The following is a 24,357-nucleotide window of genomic DNA, read 5'->3' as shown; positions in this document are numbered from 1 at the left end:
CTCATCGGGCTCTCATTCCTCCTCCCAGCCAACCAACTGTATCAGACTTGTCCAACGTATCTAAAACCACTTTCCACTTAGAGTAGGGATTTGTTTTCTTTGCGGAGTCTGAAGAGTACAGGGTATGTTCCCCAAAATTACACCACTTACTTTGGAAGTACCGAGTGGATTTTCTGAGTTCATCCATTAATTAGTCAGGTAATTTTAATATTAATTTTTTTTAAGTTGCATTTTGTCAGAGCTTTTGTCCCTGGTCATTTCCCTGGGCATTTTCTATCTGCACAAAAGTTAGCAGAGAGGTGACTCTTGAGTAGAGCTGGTGCAATTGTGTAGTTGGGTGGTTTATTTTTAATTCTTTAGGATGAACTGTTGGTTTTTCTGCTGTTATTCTTCAGCAACCAAAGTTTCTCCTTAAGCAGAGACTGGCGCGTAACGTCTCCTTTAGAGAGCTCACCTTGCTCTCGGTGGAGGGGGACCAGAAGTTGCCTTAAGTTAAGGTGATCACTCTCTCTCCCATTGCAGTCATGGGAGTGAAGCCAAGCTGTCCCCGCGAAGAGGACAGACCTCTGTGCTATGTGGTGGCAGGCCATCTGATCTATCTAAGACTGGCTGGATAAAGTAGGAGTACACATTTAAGAATATTTGCAGCAGAGTTCATATGATCAGGGGGTAGCCGTGTTAGTCTGTATCCACAAAATCAACAAGGAATCCTGTGGCAACTTAAAGACTAACAGATTTATTTGGGCATAAGCTTTCGTGGGTAAAACACCTCACTTCAGAGTTCATAAGAGTGATTATCTGTGGAAAATACACAGGAAGTTGGAACTGCTGCTAGAAGGTTTTGTTGTGTGGTGTGTGAGACATCACCATAAAAACTCCCTGAAGACAAAAGTAATAATATTACATCCTCCTCCTATGCCAACGTCTCCTCTCACCCTGGCCAGTCAGGCCACCATCTCCCAGCCTTGCAAGGATCCTCCCCGCAGTCTTTCAGTTCCATCCGTAGAATACGCAGAGCCCTTGTGATGTCACAGACCTATGGGATATTGGCATGAGCCCGGTTTCCCGAAGGGCCTGGGATGTGGGGAAGCTCCTAGCTCAACACAGCAGAGCCACCTGCCTGCTGGACCTCAGACAGAGCCACACTAAGCACTCGAGGTGAGGGAGTTCTCCATCTACTCACATGAGGACAACGCCATGGACTGCAGTGAGTGCATCAGAGTAAGTGAACAGAGAACCACACCCCTGGTATTCAGTGTCAGGGCCACTGATCTCACTGCCCACTTCGCTGAGTCGCCTCAACCAGGAAGGAAGCTCTTGCCTGCTGCCTTGGGCAAAGCAAAGGAGGTAAGATGGCAGCTATGGAGCATTCGTTCAGAGGCAGCTTAAGCCCATTTTGGCCTCTGCTCCCTCCCAGGGCAGGGAGGATCTACATTGGTTACTATCCCACCCCTGGAGATGAGCTCTCGGCGAGCATGGAGGATCGTTAGCACCCACCAATCCCTTTGGTGTCCTGCACTTCCTGAGAACATGTGCACTTGGGGAAAGTTCCATGGGAAAATGCAAGTTTGTGCCAGATACAGCTGAGAGAGAAGCTAGAGAGTGCATGGGGGAGTGCACATGCAGATGAGCCTGGAAGAGGAAATGGAGCAGAGATTTACCTGATGAACTAGCTGAGGTGTTGAAGGATTAAATGAAGAAGCAACACATTCATTTTATGCTGAGCTGCAAGAGATGGCGCTTTGCATGGGCCACATTAAAGATGAGGCACCAGTTCTCATCTTGCAAGAACTCCATGTCCTGTAGGTCACACTTTAACCAACCCTTGTTGAAACATCTCATGGCAACACCACCCATTCTCCCCAGACAAGGCAATCCCAGGATCAAACTTTTACGGCTTGATTTTTTTTTTTTAAATTCCTACCATAAAACTCAGATAGTCATTACCTTTGGAGTAACCTATCTCAGCACTTTTAGGGGACTTAGAACCTCAGTTGTTACCTGGAATTCTTTCCTGAGTAACCATCAAAACAGAACTTCTCAGTCATGGCAACACTGGAGCCCATTCTCCTAGATACACCCAGAGAGCAGTCGTGTAACCTGACTGTCCTTCAGACTGACACAGCAATTATGCAGCAACCAAAACCATTCTACCAGCAACATGATGCCTATGGTCCCAGACCCTTAGATCAATCGGAGGGCCAGTCAAACCGGCCACTTCAAACCTTTGTCCTTCCAGACAACCCTGCATCAGTAGGTAAGAGAACTAATGCTCTATTCTGCTGTCTATTCCTCTTTTAAATTCTCCCCCTCAGATTCATGAGTCCTGGGTATTCTCTTCAGGAATATGCTGCTGGGTTCTCTCCTTTTCACTCTCTTCCAATTTTCTTTAATCCTTTGAAGTTAATAATTTTACACCCTTTCAAAATGTTCATCAAATAAAGCATTGTTTCATAATGGGGCCTTGTGACTTTTCGGTGTTGCTATTTCAGGACCATCCAACCTGTACCATCCCCCAAGTCAAGAGAAAGACGTTTTCACTGGACCCCCTGCAGGTATGTTTAGGACACACAAGATTTAAAGACATAAGAATTAAGAAAAGTGGAATTTTCTTAAGACCTGGGCACTGTTCAGGGGTGCGCTACTCACCACTGGACCACCTCCTTGTGGCCATAGAGGAGGATTAGCTTTGCCCATCTGATGCCTCTTCCTGCAGATGCTCACTCCGACTCTCTCTCAGGACTTGACTGCTCCCTCTTGGTGGCTTGGTTCTCCCTTTCTGCAGGTGCATGCCAATGTCTCTCTGTCCCAGGCAGTCTTCCAGTTCACTGCCTCAATGTTGCCACTTCCCCACTGGCTGGTAGGGGAACCCAGGCCTGCCCTCTTCTCAGGGTTCCAGCCTGGGGACCCTACACCCAGCCGCTAAGGTCTGTACAGTCCCACACCTTGCTGCGGTTTCCCTGGACTGCTTCCTATGTTGCCTCTATCCATCTCTTTCTCCACCCTCCTCCAGGCATGTCCTTCCCTACAAGCCTAGCTCCCTTCTCTCCCTAGGCTCAGGGGGAATGACTGCAAACCTCCTCCCTGTAGCCCCATTCGGCCTCCAGCTGTCTGACTTTATACACGCCCTGGCAGTTCTGCTCAGGTGAGCTTCAGCTTTCAATTAGTCCTCATAGCTCCCTGACTCCTCCTCCAGGCACCGCCTAGGCAGTTAATTGGCCCATTTAGCCATCTTAACCCCTTCAGGGGCTGGTGTGGACATTCCATGACAGGCCCTTTGCAAATCTCATCTGTAAAAGATAAGATGCTTATCTGTAAAGGGTGCTAGGCAGTCAGCTGCCTGGCGTCCGGGGAGAAGGTCTGCTTTCCCTTCCACTCTCCTGTTGGATGCTCTTCCTTATACTCCCTCCCTGGCGTGTAAGCGTCCCTCGTTTCACACACAAACCATCTGAATGGTAAATCAGTGCAAGCTACAGTGCAGCTTAGTCAGCATGGAAAAGTTAAGTCACAGCAGCTTTGAGAGAGGGATAGCTCAGTGGTTTAGCATTGGCCTGCTAAACCCAGAGTTGTGAGTTCAATCCTCCCAGGGGCCGTTTAGGGAACTGGGGTAAAATTTTGTCTGGGGATTGGTCCTGCTTTGAGCAGGGGGTTGGACTAGATGCCTCCTGAGGTCCCTTCCAACCCTGAGATTCTGTGATTCTATATCAGTCAGAGGTGTGAAAAAAGATATCCCTAACGAACATCGCAGTGCCGACCTAACCCCTAGTGGAGATGCAGCTACTTTGATGGAGGAACGCTACCATCATTCAGGGTGGGGGTGTTCCTACCCCCATGGAAAATCCCAATCTAGCAGTGTAGGCTGTGTCTACACTACAGGGTTGGGCCGGTAGCCTAGACACACCCTGTGATGTCAACAGCACCTGCATTGTGATCAGTTTACGCCAAACATGTAACTTACACTGTTCCCTTGGACCTTCATATTCCATGGGACCTGCACCCTCTGACTCCAGACTGTGTTTGCCCCAAATCCCAGTTCGGTGCAAGTGACGCTATTTTTCCACTTGCACCGGTTTTGGACCAGATGTGTACCCAGATGTGTAACTTACGCTCCTACCTGCGCCACAGCAGAACTTTGATCCTTTGTGCTGGACCCTTAGCTGGTGTACACTGGCTCAGCCCCATTGAAGTCAACGGAACTACACCACCAATTTACACCAGCTGAGGATCTGGCCTTTGGCGGGTCTTGGCTGGGGATGAGTCATGCACTCCCAGAGGATTTATTTACTCATCAGCTCTGGGGTCCCCACGAATGATGTTTTTATCTCCGTTGCCCAGGTTTCCAGATGGCACCTTGTGGGTGCTTTTTCGATCCCCGGATATATCGCATAGAATGGGCAATGACCAATTTCGTGCAACCGTCAAGTTCACCAAGCGCTTACCTTCTGGACACCCACGGATACCTCAAGAGTCCTGTCCAGACAGTCCCCTACCCACCTTACCACCCAATCCCAAGCAACCCCCAATACATCATACCTTATTTCAATCAGGAGGGCCCCGCCAGTGGGACAGGACAAGGTAATTTGGTCCCTAACGCACTCTACGACTCTCAGTTTCTTGAGATGCCTCAGCCGCAGGAAGATGGTCAGAACAATGACAACAAACTGCCCCAGCTCCTTGTATCGCTGCCTGGACTCAGCCAGAATGAGCAGAGCCTCCAGATAAGCACCTACTGCCACCCTAAGGGTAGGCCAAGTCCCCACAACCCAGAGTTTCAAGGGTTTGATAGTTTCCAGGTGGAAGGGGAAGAACTCAAAGAAAATGACATGAGTCAGAACCTCCTAGTGAATACACAGATCCCAGACATTTGCATCGAAGATCAAAACCTTCTTTCCAGTCCCAGTGTTGCAAACGCACAGGTGATGGCAGAGGCAGTGTCATGTCCTCTGCAGGACAGCCTCGTAGCTGAAGACAGCGAAGCGCTGGACACAGAGGAGCCCTTCGATCTGCCTGAGAACGTTTTGTTGGAAGATGCCATGAAGCTGTTTGATTGCTCTCCAGCTAACTCGGACTCGGAGGTTTCCAGAGACAACCTAAGCCACACCCTCACATCCAGCGAGAGCGAAAGCAAAGATTGCAGCTTCCCATGTGACGACTCGTCCAGCGACATACGGTCCCTCAATCTGCCTGATGAGCTGCTGTCTTTTGACTACAGCGTGCCCGAGATCCTAAATACAGTGGCCAGCATGGATTATTTTTATGACCTCAAAACTTTCAATGAGGACCCTAAGTGGGATTTGGAGCGGGTGCTGCAGCCTCCCCAAAACAGTGGGTCGCTCCAGGACCCCAGGCAAGAGCCCCAAGGAAAAGAGAAGCTCAGCAGCGCATCAATAAAGAAACGAAAGCAGACAGACAGCAAAAATAAACCTACCTCTGCACAGGAGAGCAGCACATCGGACAGGCAGGAATGCCCAGTGACAGGCATCTGACTAGCACTTTTGGAGCAGCTGTACGGAAGCAAAACTGGGCTGGAGCAGGGCTGCGGGGTTGCAGTTAATGACTGAGCCTAGTGAACCATCCTACTATTATTCTATTAAAAGTGATCTAGCCAGAAACCCAATCTGTGCCCGCATTTAAGAGAAGGTTCTAAGTGCGTCCCACATGCTGCAATAGAGGGGAAGGAGACGAAAACGGGCCATGTGTCTGCCAGGGTGATTAAATCCTCCAGATTGAGTCCAATGTCAGTCACTCATCATTCCCAGATATTACAGTTGGTCAATGAGTGGCTGGTCTCTTAGAATATAGATCTATCTGTGCATGACTAATTCAGACTGTCACCATAACTGCCTTTCAGGGGTGCGTTGGGGGCTGATTCCCAGAGGTGCAGAAAGTCCCTGGGGAAATTAATTGGCTTTCCTTCTTCAAAGAAAGCCAGTTTCAACAAAAACCGGCATTAGTCAGTGCAAATGGGGGGATTTATTCCAGCTGTGGGTGCCTTAAGAGCCTGCAAAGTGGGTGTGTCAAATACGACTCAGGATGGTCAGAGTAGACACCCCCATTGGACACCCTCCCTTGGACCATCCAAGGTGCTGGGCAGTGGGAAAGGAGGCCTGCAGTGAAAGCACGGAACCCCACAGTCCTGCCCAGCCCGGGGTGCATGGCAGTGGGTTGCCAGCTGTGGGGTTCTAACCCGAGCTGGAGTGGGAGTGTGGATCCAGCAAGTGGACCATAGGTTCATGGCAATGGGGCACCAGGTTGAATGGTCTCAGAGTGCATGATGATTGGACTCTGTAACTATTATAGGGCTCCCTTCAAATGACGTTTAGAGGAGCCGGGGAGGGACGGCTCAGGGTGTGAATTAGCTCCCAGCAGCTCCTCTATGCCCACCTCTGGGATCTCCTCTTCTGTGGCTCCCCTTCACCCATGTGCCCCACAGTCGGGATGTAACTGGTCACATCATAGGCCCTGGGCACACAACAAGGCCCCAGGTCCTTGGTGCTGGATCAGGCGGCTGCGCCTGGTGTGTGCAGTGGGGAGGGGATATCCCTTCTTCCCCTCTTGGCCCAGCAGAGGTAGTTGAGAAGATGAAGGCCTTGTCCCGATTTTTCACTCTTGCTATCTGGTCACCCTACTACTGCCTGGAGGCTGTGGGAGAGTCTGCAGGTAGCAGCAGGTGCCTCTGCCTAAGCTTGCTTCCTGTTTCTTGCTAGCTGGGTCTGGGGTGCAACCGATCGTGCATTTAATGTGTGAATGCTATGATGGCCTGATGCATAGATCACACCACTGCAGAGCCTGGCAGGGGTGATTCAGCTTCTCTCTGCTGCGGCGGTGGAGCCAATGAGGATCATTGTCCTTGGTGACTTCGCTGTCTATGCAAATGATGACTCATGGGGGTTAGTTCAGTTTCTCAGGGCCACCATGACAACCTGGGGGCAGACCCAGCCATTTTCTGGCTCTCACCTAGAGCAGGCCACAAGCTGATCCTCATAGGGCAAGTGGAGGTTACATCCTCATCACAGGCAGACTGTTCCTTCACTTGGTGAGAGCCTGTTTCAATGGGCCATCCTCTGAGATTAAAGGAACCAGTCCACTTCCAAGGGGTTCACTAGCACCTTGCTCTGAAGCATCTGGAACTAGCCCCTGTTGGAGACAGGATAGTGGACTAGATGGACCACAGGTCTGACATTCCTTCCTTCATGGAGTACTGCTTCACGCAGACACCTTGTTACATCGCTGCTCAGAAGCCAGTGCAGACTCCTGATTGGTTTCTAGGCAGGACTGATAGAGGGAGTTTTGATCTATAAAGCCCTGAACAGCTTGGGACGTTCCTGCTCCTAATGTCTCCATGCTACGCCATCACAGTTGCAATTTGCAGGGGCCCAAAAGCCAGCAGCCCCCCAGCTTAAGCTGGTGGCATAGGGCATCTTCCATCTAGGGAGCCTAGATACAGCTACTCGCTACTCCTCCTTTGTTCCAAAACAGCCCAGAATGGATGAGCTCCAAAGCAAACACAAGACTCATCTAGTGCCCCAGCTTTTCCTCAAAGGGGCAAGTTCAGCGATAAGGGTTGGTTGGATGGAGGAGCCAATTAAGGTGTGGAAGTTCAGTGAACTGGGTGATTTATATTTCAAAAGATGGGGTCAGTGGGCAAGTGTTTATGTAAAGATTATTTATATAGCCATATGTACGTTATACAGCTTTGCTTTACAAGCACCTAGAACCCTGGAGAGGTGCTTTAAAATGCCAGATAAAACTGTATACTACAATAAAATCATTTGTTTTCAAACCTGTTCCCACAATTACATTTCAGATGGCCTCTGCTTCTTTACCCCCTCCAGCTCTGCTACAGCTGCCTCATAAATAGGTAGCTTTGTATGATATGCATCAAATCCAATTACTGTCATGTCCATAGTAGGAGGGGGGCTCACAACATTAATCCACAAACCATTTTGAAAGGGGGAAGTTCTTTCCAAGTTGCAGGCTGTGAAACAAATGCAGTTCTGTTTTTTCCCTCCAAAGGTACCTTTTTATTATTTACCAGGTTTTTGATTAAATAATTATTGAATTTTTTTTTTGTTTAATAGCAATTGTATATGTCATGCACCCATCATGCACCCTGGCTTCTGCACTCCTAGGGTGGATTTGTAAACACCGTCATTCAGTGCAGTTGTCTCTATTCTAGTAGAGGCTCCATTTTACTACTATGTGTCTTGTTTGGACTGTAAACTCCATAGGGCAGGGACTGTCTCTCACTATGAGCAGCCCCTAGCAGCCTGGGGCCTCACTGAGGCAGGAGATGACACTATCATTCATAGAACTAGGGGTGGCAGCAGCACCCCCTGGCTTGAAGTGGTTTCCATCATATAGAGGGTTTATAGTCTGGTTCAATGGCTCTCAGCACCTTGCACTACAAATTGTTTCAGTGGCCCTGTTATTTTTAATTAGGGTGACCAGATGTCCTGATTTTGGGGTCTTTTTCTTATATAGGCTCCTATTACCCCCCACCCCCTGTCCTGATTTTTCACATGTGCTGTCTGGTCACCCTGTTTTTAAGGGAGGTAAAGCTTGGGGTACACAAGACAAACTAGGCTCCTGAAATGGGGACAGTCTGGAAAGGTTGAGAACCGCTGAGTTGATGGACTTTTCCCTATCACTTAAGTAGTGGAGGCTCACACAGACAACCTGGTTTGATCCCTGCTGGTGATCCCAGCCAGGGATGCCATTACATTAAGCAGCTGCATTAGAATTCCCTGGAGAAACCACATTGTTGTGTACAAAGCACTATTGTGCAAATAGGTTCTATCTAGACACTTCCTTCTGCCATGGAAGAGGTTCTCCTATTGAGGTAGGTAATCCACCTCCTTGAGTGGCAGGAGCTAGACTGACCACATCTACACCAGGGGTACAGTATTCTGGGGTGTGAATTTGTCAGACCACTGAGCAATGTAGCTCAGGCAAGTTAATTTTGAAGCGTTAACCAGGCTGTAGAAAGCACTTTGTAAAACAATGCAGAATCCTCAGCTGCAAACTAGTAATTTCAACCTTACTATAGTCCTGGAAGGTAGATAATTTAGTACTTACCCATCTCCCGCAAGGATGCTAACCCCCCATAGCTCCCCCATTTTTTTCCCCTCTTTGCAAATCTCCTATTAAAAGTTTTACCAAGAACAGTATTCAGAGCAGACACAGAAGTAGTGTCTACAACCATGTAGGTTCTAGGGGAGAGAACGTGGCACCTTTTCATTGAACGAACAAAACAAGCTGCTTTGGAGACAAAGTCTACGTGGGTGGGGAAGGGACTCTCACCCCAAAACTACCTTGCCAGTGGCTGATCAGTAATGAAACAGTGCCTTGATTCCATCCTGTAGAGGGCAGATCTGCTAATTGTGTCATAGAACCCATACCAATAGTGAAGATTCTCTGAGTCTGTGGGATAAGTGTCTATTCCTTTGGGGTAAGAGGACTTGAATTTTATCCCTGGCAGGAGGCAGTGAAACAGCCTAGGTACAGGATGAAATGAGCAGCCCTTTGCTAGGAAACTCATTTTGAAAGCAGAAAGTGTTCAAAAAGGGAGATATTTTTGCAGCCTGCAAGGAACCCAGGAAAGACATGCAAGGAGAAAGCAACGGCTCGAATGGTACAGCAGGTGCCTGGAATACTTCAACTCTCTTTATTGATCATTTTCACATTCCATCTGCATAACCTCTCATGTCAACACAGATAATACTCCATTTAGAAACAACCTATTTACATCATCTGCTGCCATGCTGTGCCGTTACAGAGTAACGCATCCTGAAAGACTGGTTCTGAAAGGGTATAAACTCCCTCCTAGGTGACACTGCTCTGAGAACTGAAGGCTACATTACTGGATCAGAAAGAGGAACAAAGTCTCCGAGTCTTGCTAGTGATAGGTGCAGGCTGAGATATACATGCAACTATTTGGTAGTGGATAGCTTGGGAGTTAGTGGAATAAAACCCTTAGCTACAATAAAATCTCAGCAGCATGGCTCAGCTTAGAAAGTCTAGATACTAGACAGCACATGGACAGAAGCAGCCACTACAGCGAGAGAGAAATGGTGGTTGTTTGGTACATCCTCTTCCTCAGCATCTCACCTCCCAAGCCGACTGTTCGTTGACCATCCCTCTTAACCCCTAAGTTTCTAATACTTCAGACTCCAGCTTCCCGCAGGGCTGTGCTTATGTGGTTAGCAGATATCCCAGTGACCCTGGAAAGAGGTTAATTTACTTGAGAGAAGAACAAAAAAAAAACCCAAAAGAACCACAATGACACACTAGTGTCTTAGGACCAGCTTTCCTCTCCCAATGCTGTTGTAGAAGCCTTTGGTGCCATCTGGCCCATGAGGCAGGCGCATCACTCCAGGTCGAAGGCCAAAGGAATCTGGCATCTTTCTTAATGCCAGAGAGCTGCAGGGTAGAACTCTCGTTTCCAGAGACTGGCTATGGGCAGCCACCCGTCGCCGCTGGACCCATGAGCTGCCAGAGCCAATCCCGCTGTCCCAGCAGGAATCGGACAATTGTCGGAACTCGGGACTGGTGTCTGGGCTGGAGGAGCCACCATTGCCCAGCTCGGCAGCCAGGGGTGAAGGGCAGTGCGGGTGAGCCAGACTTTTATTGGAGAGAAGAGGGCTGACCTGAGGGCTGCTGAAGAAGCCGGGTTTGAAGCTCACGCCCAGGCTGCAGGCAGACCACACCGGAGTAGAGAGATACTTCTGCATTGGGATGGGAGGGGAAGCCAGCATGCTGTCGGACTCTGAAGAGCTGCAGAAGAAAGAGTCTCCCGCAGCATAGGCCAGCGTCTCCGATGCCTGCTGCTTCCTGCCTAGCTGGTCCACCAGCTCCACCTCTTCCATGTCATCCCCACTCTTCTTTTTGGAGCCCTTCCCGGAGAGACGAACCACCTTGATGCTCTCCCTGCTGGGGGAGCCCTGGCCACGGTTCAGCTCCTCATAAGCCTTCCTGGCACTCTCCAGGTTTTCATACTCCACCAAAGCGCAGCACTTGGTCAGGAGCTCAGGGTAGCGGGAGGAATACTTCTTCACGTCAGAAGGCAGCTTCTTGCCTGGCCTCAGGATGCGGATGGAAGCAATGGCGCCAAAGGGGCTGAACATTTTAGTGATGGTCTCAATGAAGCTCTTCTGGAGCGGTGGCGACACTCCCTGTTCCTGGGGTAGGAGGTCCCAGGCCAGGAGCAGCTTGCTTGGTGGGATGCTCAGGAGAGACTCCGGGATGGGAATTTTCCTTCTCACCTTAGTCCCTTCTTCGTTCACCTCCAGCAGCTCTGAGAACTGCAGGGCGTAGAGAGTGAGCCTCCAGTCTCGAGTTAGGTATTTCACCTGTCAGCAAGAGAAAAGGGAAACAATGTTCTCCTGCCATGAGGATATTCAAAGACTCCCCCTACTCTTGGTATGTACCTGCACAGAACCCTCTACACCAGAAGCTCTGCTACTGTCCATGTGCAGCTAGGGAAAGGGGGAAACAGCTCCCCACATGCCCTCAGTTCCTTTCGCGCACACCCCCCAAGCAGCCAGTCAGAATGGTGTTCCCGCCTCCTTTATCCTCATCCCAGCCCTGGGCAGCATTTCACCCCCAGTGCGTCTGTGCTAGAAGACAGGCAGTGGGAAAGTTGCGTATGGATCAGATCCAGGAGGGAAGCACCAGGGCAAAGAGACAAATAAAAATGTCACTCTGGTGGGAGCTGCCAGAAATTGCCCTGCTCCAAACGCTCTGTGGAGAGTGTCTCCCTACCTCTTCCTGCTGGAGGGAAGCCTCCCGCTCCGAGCTGAAGCATGTTGCCCGAGAGGAATGTGCCCTGACGCTGTCCAGCATGCGCTTGGCCCTTGGCTATTCAGACAGAGCCCCACAAGCGCACGCTGCTCAATGGAACAGGGCCGGAGATCCCAGAGGGTTACCAGAAGAGTCCTCTTGGGTCACTGAGGCCAGTTCCCTGCCATTGCAGGCAATCCAGGCATAGAATCCCAAAGGTTTAACAAGCTCCATCTTAAAACGACACCAGTTACGGAAACAGGGTGTGCAGGGAGCAAGAATAGTTTGTCGCTGACAAGTGTTCATCTTGGGTGCTCTCATAGCTTTTCCATAGCATGCATCATCCAGAGAGGCTTGCCCTAACTGCCCACTACTTATCAGGTGGCATCTCTGGGGAACCACCAGCACATGCTGAGTGTTGATGTGCTTTAACTGGTCTCTTAATACAATTATGTCCTCCTCTTCCCGCCCGCTCCGTTCCTCTGCTTTTCTTGTTCCCTTCTCCTACTGCTGTCCTCAGGTTCTAAAGCCCATCTGTTCACCTCTCCTTTCCCTACTATGGCAGAGTGACCTCTAGGAACAAAGCTTCTCCAATTTGCCCTCAGCTGCTTTCACAGAAGTCTAGCTAGCACTTGGGTTCCCCCCAGACCAGTAGCCAGAAATGAGAAGAGCTCAGCTGTCTGCAGCGCAGAGTTTGGTTCTAACTTATTTTCAAGGGGAGGAAGAGAACAGAGGTTTCATAGATGGTATGGCTGGAAGGGACCATTAGGTCATTGAGTCCGACCTCCTGCATAACACAGCTCAGAAACTTCCATCCAGATACACCTGTACTGATCCCAGTAACATGTTTGGCTAAACCTCCTCTTCCAGAAATTTTTTTTGATTTGAAGATTATGAAGAACCCAACACTTCCCTTGGTAGATTCCCCCTCACCTCCACCAGTGGGTAATCACTCTCGGTTAGGTGCCTTTGCTTGGTTTGAATATGGACAGATAGCTGACTGGGTACGGCTAAGGTGAAGACTATCTTTCCAGCAGGATTCATAGACTCTAGGACTGGAAGGGACCTCGAGAGGTCATCGAGTCCAGTCTCCTGCCCTCATGGCAGGACCAAATACTGTCTAGACCATCCCTGATGGACATTTATCTAACCTACTCTTAAATATCTCCAGAGATGGAGATTCCACAACCTCCCTAGGCAATTCATTCCAATGTTTAACCACCCTTGTACCACTCCACCCTTAAAAAGCAAGGTCCTTCCTGCTTCAAGTGAAGTGTGTCCAATCTGTAGCCAGCAGAGGATGGTTTGACGAAATTTGAAGCAGTTTGGATAGGCCTTTGTGTATTCAAGCAGACTGATCACGTACAGTCACAGCACACACACACACACACACAACATTCACCCACAAGCTAACATGAGTCAGAGCTTGAATATGTAGAATTCCATAAAAGGCCACTGACATGTCTGTTTAGGCCAAGTTCTCAAAATAGGAACCTGAGGTTAGTCTCACAAGTAAAGGACCCCATTTCTACCAGTGCTGGACAACCACTACCTCCTCAAGTAGGCAATGAATGTTGCTTCTTTCCCAGCACTTCTGAAAATTAGATGGCTTTTCCTTCCCAGAGCCAATCATGCAATTTAAGAACCTAACTTGAGGCCCCCTCATTTGTGAAAATCTGTGCCAAACAGTTAAATCTTAACATCTACATCGAGCAATTTTCATCCCAAAAGATCCTAAAAGACTTTACAAGCCGCCCACTTCCATCTGCCTCTGAAATGCAGCCACCTCTGGGGTGAAGCACAACTGATAACAGAGCCAGGCTGCACAGCAGTTTAGGATGAGGAGGGGCGAGGAATGCTGTATCCATTTGAAATGGCCAGGGGGCAGGCCATGACTCAGGTCAAAGTTGAGCCCTGTAAGGGCAGAGGAGGTCAAGCTACGCTTCAGCATGTGATCACGATATTGGCTTGGTCCTTCCTCTTAAAGGCTACAGCACTTATACCCAGTCCTAGCTTCCTTCTAGTCCAGGGGTTCTCCGGACAAATGTTTTAGTGGCCTCAGAGTGCGGCCACCAACTCTGGCTCATGGCCACTCTCTCACTTTTCCCTAATTAGCTTTAGGCAAACCAAATAAATATGCACATAGACACATCCAAATCATGGTAATTTATTTATTGCTAGCTAGTAAGTCTGTTGTGAAAAGTGATATTAACAAACATACAAGTATCACTTTTCACAGCAGCCTTACTCAGCCCCGCCAAGCCTGGGGACAAATTAAGCCCTGTGGGAGGGCCAGGGGAGATGGGACTGGGGCGGGGGCGCTGGGGGAGGCAGCGAGGGCTGGAGCCCTGCAACTAGAGCCCAAAGTCCCGCAGGTGAAGGACAGGACCAGAGGATGGAGCCCGAAGCCAATGGGCTGGACCCTAAAGCCCCACAGCCAAAGCCTGCTGCCCTGCCATCCCTGAGCTGAAGCCTAAAACCTGAGCCCCACCACCCCTATCTTCCCAGGGGACTCACTGGGTGCCTACTCCTACAGCATTGTGCCTCCCGTGATTCCAGAGGGGGGCAGGGCCCAACCCCTGATGGTGGCCCCAGCAACCAACACCAAGAAGCAACAGGGGCATCCAGGAGCAATAGGGAGGAGGCCCTGCTTTGGAAGGGGTGGGGAGGACAATCACAGCCCAGGAGGCTGTGGCCACAAGAAAAGCCCCGGGTGGCGGCATGCAGCCGCATTTGAGAAACACGGCTCTAATCACATGCACCAGGCTGTGAGCGGCAAGAGGGAACCACCCACCTTCTTGAAAGAAGTCAGCAGTTTGATGCTGACGAAGCCCAGTTTGTTCTTCTGAACGTGCTTGAGGAGGAAGGCGTCCTTGGCCAGGTTCTCGTCAGACAAGTAGAACTCCACTTGAGACACAATCCTCTGGATCAGCTGCGCGTCGGGCACCGAGGAGTCGCACTCCAATGAGTCGGCCCCAAAAATGTCATTCAGGTCATAGAAGCTCCTACAAGCAAGACAGCCGGGATTCCGCCCAAGGTTAACAAGCACCCAGGCCTTGAGCTGGGTCTGCACACGGGCCTGGATCACTTACAGTGGGCACCTGTCACTAGCTGTCACCAGTTACAGACAAACACCCAGGTACCCTGGTGTGGCTGCAACTGAGGCAACGCCTTTAGGATTCATTAATACAAGGAAATCCCAGAGGGGTTTCCAGCCCTCAGTGCAGGTAAACAGCACTTTCCCCCCTGCTGTTCCTGAAGTGATCTGCATTGCAGACTGGGTCAGCACCACTCAGCCACAGAGAGGTGGGGTGGGGTGACTGGGTTAGAGACCAGGAGCGCAGATGGATTGGAAGTGCTACTACTGGGTGGGCATAGAAAGATACCCACGTGTCCCTACCTATTTGGGCCACAAGGTCAGGGAAGTGAGTGTGGTGCACAGCTAAAGGAACAGAACTGGGACACCAGAGACCAGGGCTCTGTTCCAGTTATTATTATTGCTTGTGCAGATGGGCTGTCGAGGTGCTCACTTGGGGGAAAGCCGTTCAAACACCCTAGACAGGAGCTCAAGAGATACCCAAGGATTTGTTTCAAGAGGGGATGGAATAGTCTCTGGAATGACTGCAACATTAGGATGCAAGCGGCTGGTGCTATTGCAAATAGCGTTAAGCCTTGTTTAACCAGACATTCGAGCATATAGCTCTTGAAAGAAATGCTGATTGCTAGCTGTGGTGCAAATACTCAGTGTATTACCCATAAGACCTGTTCTCACCCTGACTCTGTTGCTGCCCACTAGTTATACCCTGCAAGCAAGATCATCATTGTAATGCTTTGGCACCATGTGACTAAGGAGGGAAGCCCAGGGTATGGTACATTTGGGAGGGACGAGCTGTTAGGTCAGTCAGGCTCCCTCCCACAATCTCTACAAGAGCTGGTTTCTTGATTAATTCCCCCTCCATGCCCCTCATCCCCTGCCATCTCCTGAAACTGGGTCCCTTTGAAGGAGTGGGGAGTAAGATAAGGGTTTCATTCCCATGTTACAGTTCTCAGCCTGTAATACTAGGGGGGGGATCTCTGCTGTAGTCGGCATAGAGCCCCGGGGAACAGGAGAGCCCCTTAATTATCAATGGGAGAGTTCAGTCCTGCCTTAAGTGCAGGGGACTGGAATAGATGACCTATGGATGTCCCTTCCAGTCTCACGTTTCTTTGCTTGCATCTAACTCCCTGGCAGAGACACCCTGGGTGAAGGTGGGGCAAGGCTCTTTAAGGGAGAGGCTAGGAAGAAGTTCCTCCTATTTGATACCAACTCCCTTCCCCACCCCCAGGATTCTCCCCCATGTCCATGCATCTGGCCAGCATACATACAATAAAAGGGGACCAGAAGCCCACAGAGAATCGGTTCCACTGAGAGCTTCCAAGTTACAAACACCGTTGCCTCTCCTGGGCGTAGTGCAGGGAAGGGGTCCCATGGATACCCAGCCGGCACTGAGCAGGTAGCTCCAGGCTGGTGTGAGAAAGCCAGGTGAGAAGAGTATTGATTTTAGCCATAGGTTAAAAGCCATAATGGGGTCATTTCCCCATTGCCCAGCTCGGTCACTGATCAGCTGTGAGATCGCAAGCAAGGACCTTCTCTGCACCTCGGTCTCATCCATGTAGACAGTTGGCACGTCAGGCCAGAGGCCATCTCACCATGCGTTCGGACAGTACCCAGCACCAAGGGGCCCCCCCAATAGTCTCGAGCTGCTAGTACTACTCAAACCAGTAATAACTCAGCACAGGAGCATTCCACACCCGCTGTGCCCTGGGGTAAAGGGCTACCCAAGCGGCAAGACGCTGCAGCGCCAAGCCCACTGGGAACTAGCTGACTCCAGCCTATTGGCGCTAGGTTAGAGGGGAACTAGCTCAAGTCCAGATCAGTAGCCAACAGAGGCGGATAATATCAAAGGTCTTTTTGGAGAATCATGTAAAGGGTGTTGGGGTCTTGGTCTAACTCCCAGCAGCTGACATTGGGCAGCAGCTGCAGTCTCAGCAGAGGCAGAGAATTGAAGGGAGCCCTCAACTCCCTTCTCTCTCCCAGAGCTGGTTCCTTTAGGAGATGCAGCATATGGCAGGGTACTGCCAGGAATCCGTAGATACCTAGGGCCTTATCTCCAGGGCTGTCAGGGAGGGGCAGCCCGCGGATAAATAGATAGTAGACACATACCCATCAAAGTTCTCAAAGAAGTCTTCCTGGCTGGCTGGGGGGAGAGGCTGGCTCTTGTGCGGAAGGAAGTGCAGAGTAGAAAAGGGGGTTGTTTGCACTTGCATAGGGGTGCTGCACCTGGGTTGGGAACCAAGCCCCAGGGCCACCAAGGAACCACGGGACGACATGGTGCTTCATCTAGCAAGATATAAGGAACACAGAGGACAGTCACAAGCAGCTTAAATGCCTCGTATTGAATGAGACAGTGGTTAATTAGTGATCGGGCTAAGCCCCAGCACCTCTGGGCTTGGGAGGTCATAGCCCTTATGAATATAAAAATTGCTTGAACGCCAGCACCTCTTTCATTACAAATTCAGTAATGAGAGTGTGACTGGGAGCCCAGGGCACATATCACACTCCCCTCCCCCCAGCAGGGATTAACACTACACCCCAAAAAATAACTGATGGACTCTAGGAAAGGTTCAGGCCTAAAGGCAGGAGAAAGCAGGTGCAAACACCAGTTTCTTACCTGTTTCACCAGGTGAAGATGCACTAAGAACCCACCAGCTCCTTCTGCTACATTGTGGATACCCCTAAGTTTTTTTTCCTTTCCCTCCCCCACCCACAAACTGGCCCTACTAACAATACAGAGAGAGGATCCCCTAGGCCACTGGCTTATAATGAAAGCCAGGCCCACCCAGGAAACGACGCAGCAGAGCTTGGGGGCTGCCCTGGCTGCTAAGAGGAGGCAAATGAGCATCCAGGTGAAATGTGTTCTCAGGTTAAATAGCTTCACCTGCTCTGCATGAGACTCCTGCAGGAAATAGGGCAGAGCCTCAGGCTGCACTTGGTTTCCTAGCAGGCGTGCCCTGGGAGCTCTGCTCTGGGCTTTTAATGTCTTTCACCAGATATATTATAGGGGAGGGGGAATTGCAAAGCTAACCCTGCCTTTGTAGGCATGTTAAGCTCAAGACTGGCAGAAGTTGGTGAGCCCTGTCTGTGACTGCTGGGAAAGGGAACTTTCAGGGGGGCCTTTTGCATCCCCAGCTCTAATTTAAATGATTAATTTAGATCAGCTGCTGAAATGCTGCCTCTTGCCCTTTGTGAAGGCTAGCAAGGGCGACAGAAGCAGGACCCCAAGTTCCAAGGCTACTTCCTTTTCGCACCCCTGGGCTGGTGGGTGATGCTGATGGCAGCACGGTTCTTGCACGTGAACCATCTGTAAAGAGGCAGGCAGGCAGGCAGCATCCACTCCCGTCAGTGAAAAGCAAGCTATTAAACAGCAGGGAATGTGCTCGAGCAGGGGGGTGGAGCTGGCCCTGCTCTGATAGCTCCAGCAGCATCTCCTCCCACCCAAATGAAACCTGGGTGCAGCTGGTTTCTGCTCAAACCTACAAAGACCAGGCCAGCGGTCAGCTCCTAGAACAGAGATGATGCTGTAGTCACAGGAAGTTCCCTGCTTTGACCAGAAGGAGACGCTCTGTAGCAGCTGTCTGGTGGGGCTGGCATTCAGCTGGGGAAGGTGTTCACTAATGGGCAGGGAGTGAAGATATGGGAACCAGGTGCCTTTTCCTGTCCTGGGGGGAGGGGGCGATGGCTGGAGGGAAACCCTGGGATGGAATCAATACAGAAAGGGGGTGGAGAAGAAAGAAAAACACAACCCCCCACCCCAATCCCGATTGTGGACCCACTCTGACCTGTGCCAATCACATAGCACAAATGTGCTCCCTGGAGCCTTGGCCCCAGCTGATCTCCCAGCAGATCGGAGCAGCGCCAAGGCTGCTCTAAATTCCACCAGGCCCTCTTTCCTTGGTAATACCTCCATGCCAGGAGCACCCTATCGCCTGGATGCCAGACTGGCCTTCCCCACCCCTATGCCAGGGGAATTCCCAGCCAGCTCTGTCCCCAAGTGCCACACAAGTGCATTTGTCTGCCTGCATTCCAGCTCGCTTTTGATAGCACGTTTTGTTATTTTTCTATTAATACACTAAGTAGCTGTAACCAAGTGCTGGGGCTGGGCCTGTGAACTGTCTGCAGGATGCAAGGACCAGGACAAATCAGAGCTGGAGCAGTAGAAGGGGCTAGAACTAAGGGCGACACATTGAAATTCGGACCGGGAACCCGGAGGTGGCGCTGCAGGAGTTTTAAACGTTCCATGCGCTGAGCTCTGCTGGGCTGTGGAACAAGGGAGCGGGGAAATGGACCACAGGGAACCAGATGGATGGTGGATGGACGGCTCTCCCATCTCGGCCTCTGGGGACTCAGCGCTCATTTGGGATGTCCCACGGAGCTGGTTACTCAAGGGCTTTTCCACATCAGCAATTCACCTTCTGCCTCCTAAAAGAGGAACTGTGCAGCTGAAGAAACAAGAACTCCTGTCTTCAATGTCTTCCCCGCCGTGCTTTGGAAGCGGTTCAGTGAGCAGGAGGACACGTGCTGCGGCCAGCTGCAGCTCCAGGGTGCTCCTCTGACCAGGAGAGAAGAGAGCCCGGCTGAGCACTCACTCTGCGTGGCTCATACCAACAGCAGAAGACCGGAGAACACCATTGCCAAGTAAGTGCTGGGGTTTGCTGGGCATACGGACAAGGAGGCGCTGACCATTGTCTGCATTTTAGCTACAGTTAAAAAGTAGAGCAGAGTCCAAGCCAGGCAGGTCCCAGTCCGAGCTCTACAAAAGGGGGGAGGGATAGCTCAGTGGTTTGAGTATTGGCCTGCTAAATCCAGGGTTGTGAGTTCAATCCTTGAGGGGGCCATTTAGGGAACTGGGGTAAAAATCTGTCTGGGGATTAGTCCTGCTTTGAGCAGAGGGTTGGACAAAATGATATCCTGAGTTCCCTTCCAACCCTAATCTTCTATGATTCATGCTGGGGATTTGGGGGCAGAGCACATCTAAGCCTCGAAGTGGGCTGGGTCACACAGGGTTGCAGAACCAACCAGAATAATGAGCTCTAACCCATGGCTGGGCTCCCTCCCAGAGCTGGGATAGAACCCAGGAGTCCTGTTTTACACACATGCTCTGGCCCAAGACAAAACTCCTCTAACAGAGCTAGGATATAACCTAGGAGTCCTGCTTCCCAGTCCTCTGTTCCAACCATTAGACAACACTGCCTCCACCAAACCATCCACCCCTTGCCTCCCCCATTGTTCCCTCTTTTAAACCCTTTTGTAGCTTTAGTGGGCTCAGCTGGGGAGGTTTAAAGCTGAGTTGATTCAGTGGTAGCTTCTGGCAGGTAAGAAAGATACCCATGTAGGGTGGTCTATGGGCCACAGTGAGCATGGGGATTGGACCATAGCGGTAACAGGTCTGAGTTAGGCTGGGCAATGGATGCGTCATTTACCCAGCTCGAGGGTTAGGCTGGATTGTGAGTGGGAGGGGCAGATATGGGGTCTGAGTTCAGCTTGTTGATGGGACCTAAATGCTAATGCCCTGGCTTTCAATGGTCCACGTTATTATACCATTCTCCTAATGCGGCTGAGCGAATAGATGCTTACTCCCATTGTAACGTTTGTCACGAAGTGCTGTGTCTGGGGGGACTGCAGTTACAGATGTAGTGTCCTACTGATTGCTTGGTGGAGACAGGGTGGTGGGACCCCAGCTGGGTTTTGCTTCAGGGCAGGAAAAAAAGAAACCCACAACCGCCTTGCGAAGAAGAGATGCGTGTTTAATTCTGCACTCTTCACTTCCCCCTACATCTGAGGAGGGTGGAGGTAAAGCCCAGCCTGCACCGTTTACTACTGCCTAATGCTCACCCTGGCAACATAATGGAAAGGATTGGCCATGCTGTTCAGGGGAGGACTCGGGGTGATGATCTCCAGCATTGCCACTGAGGCTTGAGATAAAAACCCCAGATCCCCCCGTCCTGTGTTAAAAACCAATGACAGAGGATGACTTGTGAGGACACAGATTCCTTCTCCTTAAACTGTCACAAGGATTTGTCCCTGCAGGGCACTGCAAATGGTTTTAACATTGTAGGCCATCACTTTAAATTTCAGAGGGTTTTCCTGGTCCTGCTTGCAGCTTAGGAAGCTCTGTAGGGAAGCATGTGTTCTGAGCTAGCAGCAGGCAGTCTGCAGACAGCCAGGCTAGTAAGGTTGGGTGAGTTATGCCTCTCTGTTTTAGGCAGCAGTCTGCTTTGTCTCTCCCTGTTTTGTGGTTCTTGTCTGTAATGATGATGTGTTGTGTTGCAACTGTCCAGCAAGAGTAGTTATGTATTGATTTTCTCTGTAAGTATGCCATGAACAGAGCTGTACCCCTCGACCTGTGTGTGTGCACCCACCCCTGGGGGAGGCCCCAGAATCAGTGTGATGCCGTGGCCATGTGCACACAAGCCATGTACCCTTTCAGCAGCTCTGGCCCCTGGTATCCCAACCTCTCCCTGGTAACAGCTCTCCATTCAAACCATGTTAGGAGGGGGACTTCTACAGCTTCCCATGAGCAAAACTGATCAAGCCTGGGGCTGTATTTCATGTAAGCTCTGTGAGTCGAGGGGATGATAGCTGGGGGCATTGTGGGTCAGGACTTTGGCCCTGCTGGAGAGGGGTCAAACTGGGATAGCAGAGGGCTGCAAGTCAGGTATGCAGTGCATTCGCAGGGTTTTATGGGGGGCGCTGGATGCAGGGGCTGTTACAGAGCAGGTCTGAGGGGCCTAGCCTGAGCTGTACCTACATGGGGAGGCCAGGGCTGGAAGAGCAGAGTGGGGCGCTGCAGAACAGGATTGAGGGGCATTGGGGCAGGTGTTTCTGAGATGCTCCCATGCCACCGGATTGCAGTGGGCACGTGGGGGTGGGAAAGCACCACGTTTTAGTTCCCAATGAAGAAAATGTACAAATCTGACGTAAAACCTTCCAACCAAGCCAGCTCCGAGATGGGATTTGGGCAAAGGAAGATTTCACTCTTCCAAGAGTTGGAAATGCGACTGCTTTCCTTCGGTCAGGGCCTGTGCAAAGCAGCCCGACGGGTCTCTCTTGAAAGAGGAATTCGCCCCACTGCACCTGTGGAGGTCGTGCATGGGGAACTTGTAACGTGACCAGTTGTCAGTGCAACTTCCACACTTGGCTGAGCCTGGGTGGCATGGGGTTTCCGGTGCTGAGGGAAACTGACAGTTAAAGTTCTCCTTCCTTCCCTGCCTTCAATAACTCAGGCACTGAACTGCCTCTAACCCTGGCAGACGCAGGCTATTTTGTGATCCTAGAAATTCCGGGGTGGAAGGGACCTTGTGAGGTCATCTAGTCCAACCCCCTGTTCTGAGGCAGGACCAAGTCAACCTAAACACTCCCTGACAGGCGTTTGTCTAGCTGTTTTTTGAAACTTCCAGGGATGGGGATTCCACTACCTCCTTAGATGACCTGTTCCAGGGCTTGGCTTTCCTTCTAGATAGTTTTTTCCTATTATCAACCTAAATCTCCCTTCCTGCTAATTAAGTTGATTCCTTGTTTTCCATGTCCACTGAGAAGAACCGATCACTGTCCTCTTTGATATCAACCTTTTATATATTTGAAGGCTCTTATCATGTGGTCCCTCCACCCCAGCCTTCTCTTCTCTAGACCAGTGTTTCTCAGTGACCAGTCCGAGGACTGGCGCCGGTCCCTGAGATCTCCCTGACACAGTTTAGGAAGGCACAAAGCAGGTCCCTGGTATCAAAAAGTTTGAGAAACTCTGCTCTAGACTAAACGTGTCCATTTCTTTCAACCCTTCCTCAGAGTCCAGGTTTGCTAAATTTTTTCTTGTTCTTGTTGCTCTCCTCCGGGCACCGTGTCCAATTTGGTCACATCTTTCTTGAAGTCCGGTGCCCGAAGCCGGACACAGCTCAGGCTTTGCTGGTGCAGAATGACTACCTCCTGTGTCTTGTATTAACAGAGTGTCTGGGTAGATGGGGCACGCCTCCCTCTGGCTAACTCACTGCTTCCTGTCCAGCCGAAGTTAGCACTGACCATCTGATGGCAGGATTTGCCATGTGGAATAAGGACGTAAGACTGGGGTGTGCTGGCAAGAAGCCAATGCTTTACTTTCTGGCTCCATGTGACTAAATGTCCCTGTCACGTGACAGGATTGGAGATCAACCGACTCCAGAAATACCATCTTAAAAAGAGGGAAAAAATGGGAATAAAATGATTCCAGACAATAATGTCAGCCAGTTACTAACGTTCATCTCGGTGCCACCATGGTGGTGACTCTGCAGCCGCTTCCCGGTCTCAGAAGGCTTCCTTCTCCAGCCCTGTTCAGCTGCAGAGGCGGAGCTGCCACATGCCAGATTTCTATTGTCAGTGACTGGGTGGGGAGCTGTGCTGATAGCCACCTGTTAGGGGCCCTCAAGAAAGAGGGAGCCATTGTCCTCCTTGGTTTTATTTAGAGGTCTTCTGTTCCTCCTTCGGGACTGACCCTTTTCACTTCCCCGTAGATCTGACGAAGGTGGGAGAGTGCAGAATTAAACATGTGTCTCTTCTGTGCAGGGTGTTCGTGGGTTTGTTTGTTTGTTTTTTTCCTGCCCTGTGATGGGAGCAGCTCTTTGGGATTCTTGCTGTAATATTTCTTCTCTGGTCTACCTAATTCTTGTCTGGCGTTCTTTATCCAGAGATCTCAAAGCATTTTACAAAGGAGGCAAATATTATTCTGCCTGTTTCTTAGATGGGGAAATTGAGGCACAGAACAGCAAAGTGACTTAGCTGAGGTTCCACAGCAGGTCAGTGCCAGAGCCAGGACAGAACTCGGGTCTCCCAAGTCCTTGTCTAGTGCTCTATGCTCCGGATCACATGGCCTCCCATTAGTCTTAGGGAAGGCAGGATGGCCTTGAGGACAGATCACTAGATTAGAACCCAGGTTTTCTGAGTCCCATTCCTTGCTCTTCCACTGGCCTGCTGGGTGATCTGGGGCAAGTCACTTCCCCTCTTTATGCCTCAGTTTCCCCATCCGTAAAATGAGGGATATGTCTCTGGCCTCCTTTGTGAAGTGTTTTGAGATCGACTGAGGAAAAGCGCTAGGTAAGAGGTGGTGTTGTTAAATCAAGTTCTGTGATGTTTGCTGGGTTTTTACTAACCCATCTGGATACACGAGGTAAGGCTTTGGCCTCGGCTGCTTGAATTGAGGTATCAGAGTGTAGGTGCTGAAATGAGCAGTTAGGGGGTTCAGCTAACTTTGCTTCTCCTATTGTCTCCCACACGCATGTTTCCTGGGGGCCTGTCACCCGTGTCCACCAGCTGACCTGTTCCAATCCCTCCCAGACTCGGAAAACCCTTCCTGGCCCAAGCGGCACCCCTTTGCCTGGAGGTCGTCATTGCTTACATGGCTAATTTTATTATTTAATAACCAACCCCAGTCCTTTAACTGCATCTCTTACATTGATCCCAGTTCGCTCTTTGCTCTGGAGGGATACATGGTGCTTGGTCTCCGTTAGCCA

General features: G+C 50.5%; 2 protein-coding genes across 2 annotated transcripts; one reads left to right on the top strand and one right to left on the bottom strand.

Moving 5' to 3' along the window:
* Positions 1 to 786: 786 nt before the first annotated feature.
* Positions 787 to 7,730, top strand: PRR22 (proline rich 22). The gene is made up of 3 exons (XM_050934280.1): positions 787 to 2,257; positions 2,493 to 2,555; positions 4,336 to 7,730. Exons 1-3 carry the CDS (start codon positions 2,047 to 2,049, stop codon positions 5,484 to 5,486), a joined length of 1,425 nt encoding a protein of 474 aa, XP_050790237.1. The 5' UTR covers positions 787 to 2,046; the 3' UTR covers positions 5,487 to 7,730.
* A 2,554-nt stretch (positions 7,731 to 10,284) lies between these two features.
* LOC127040288 (la-related protein 6-like) lies at positions 10,285 to 24,350 on the bottom strand. Its single transcript, XM_050934265.1, has 4 exons — positions 24,298 to 24,350; positions 16,985 to 17,161; positions 14,576 to 14,786; positions 10,285 to 11,351 (listed from the first exon to the last, which is right to left on the bottom strand). Exons 2-4 carry the CDS (start codon positions 17,149 to 17,151, stop codon positions 10,290 to 10,292), a joined length of 1,440 nt encoding a protein of 479 aa, XP_050790222.1. The 5' UTR covers positions 17,152 to 17,161; positions 24,298 to 24,350; the 3' UTR covers positions 10,285 to 10,289.
* Between the last annotated feature and the right edge of the window lie 7 nt (positions 24,351 to 24,357).

Source organism: Gopherus flavomarginatus, chromosome 24 (assembly GCF_025201925.1).
Source record: "Gopherus flavomarginatus isolate rGopFla2 chromosome 24, rGopFla2.mat.asm, whole genome shotgun sequence".
In the NCBI taxonomy this organism is placed as follows: Eukaryota; Metazoa; Chordata; order Testudines; family Testudinidae; genus Gopherus; species Gopherus flavomarginatus.
The sequence above is the reverse complement of the archived record's forward strand: the minus strand, read 5'-3'. Positions and strand labels throughout refer to the sequence as shown.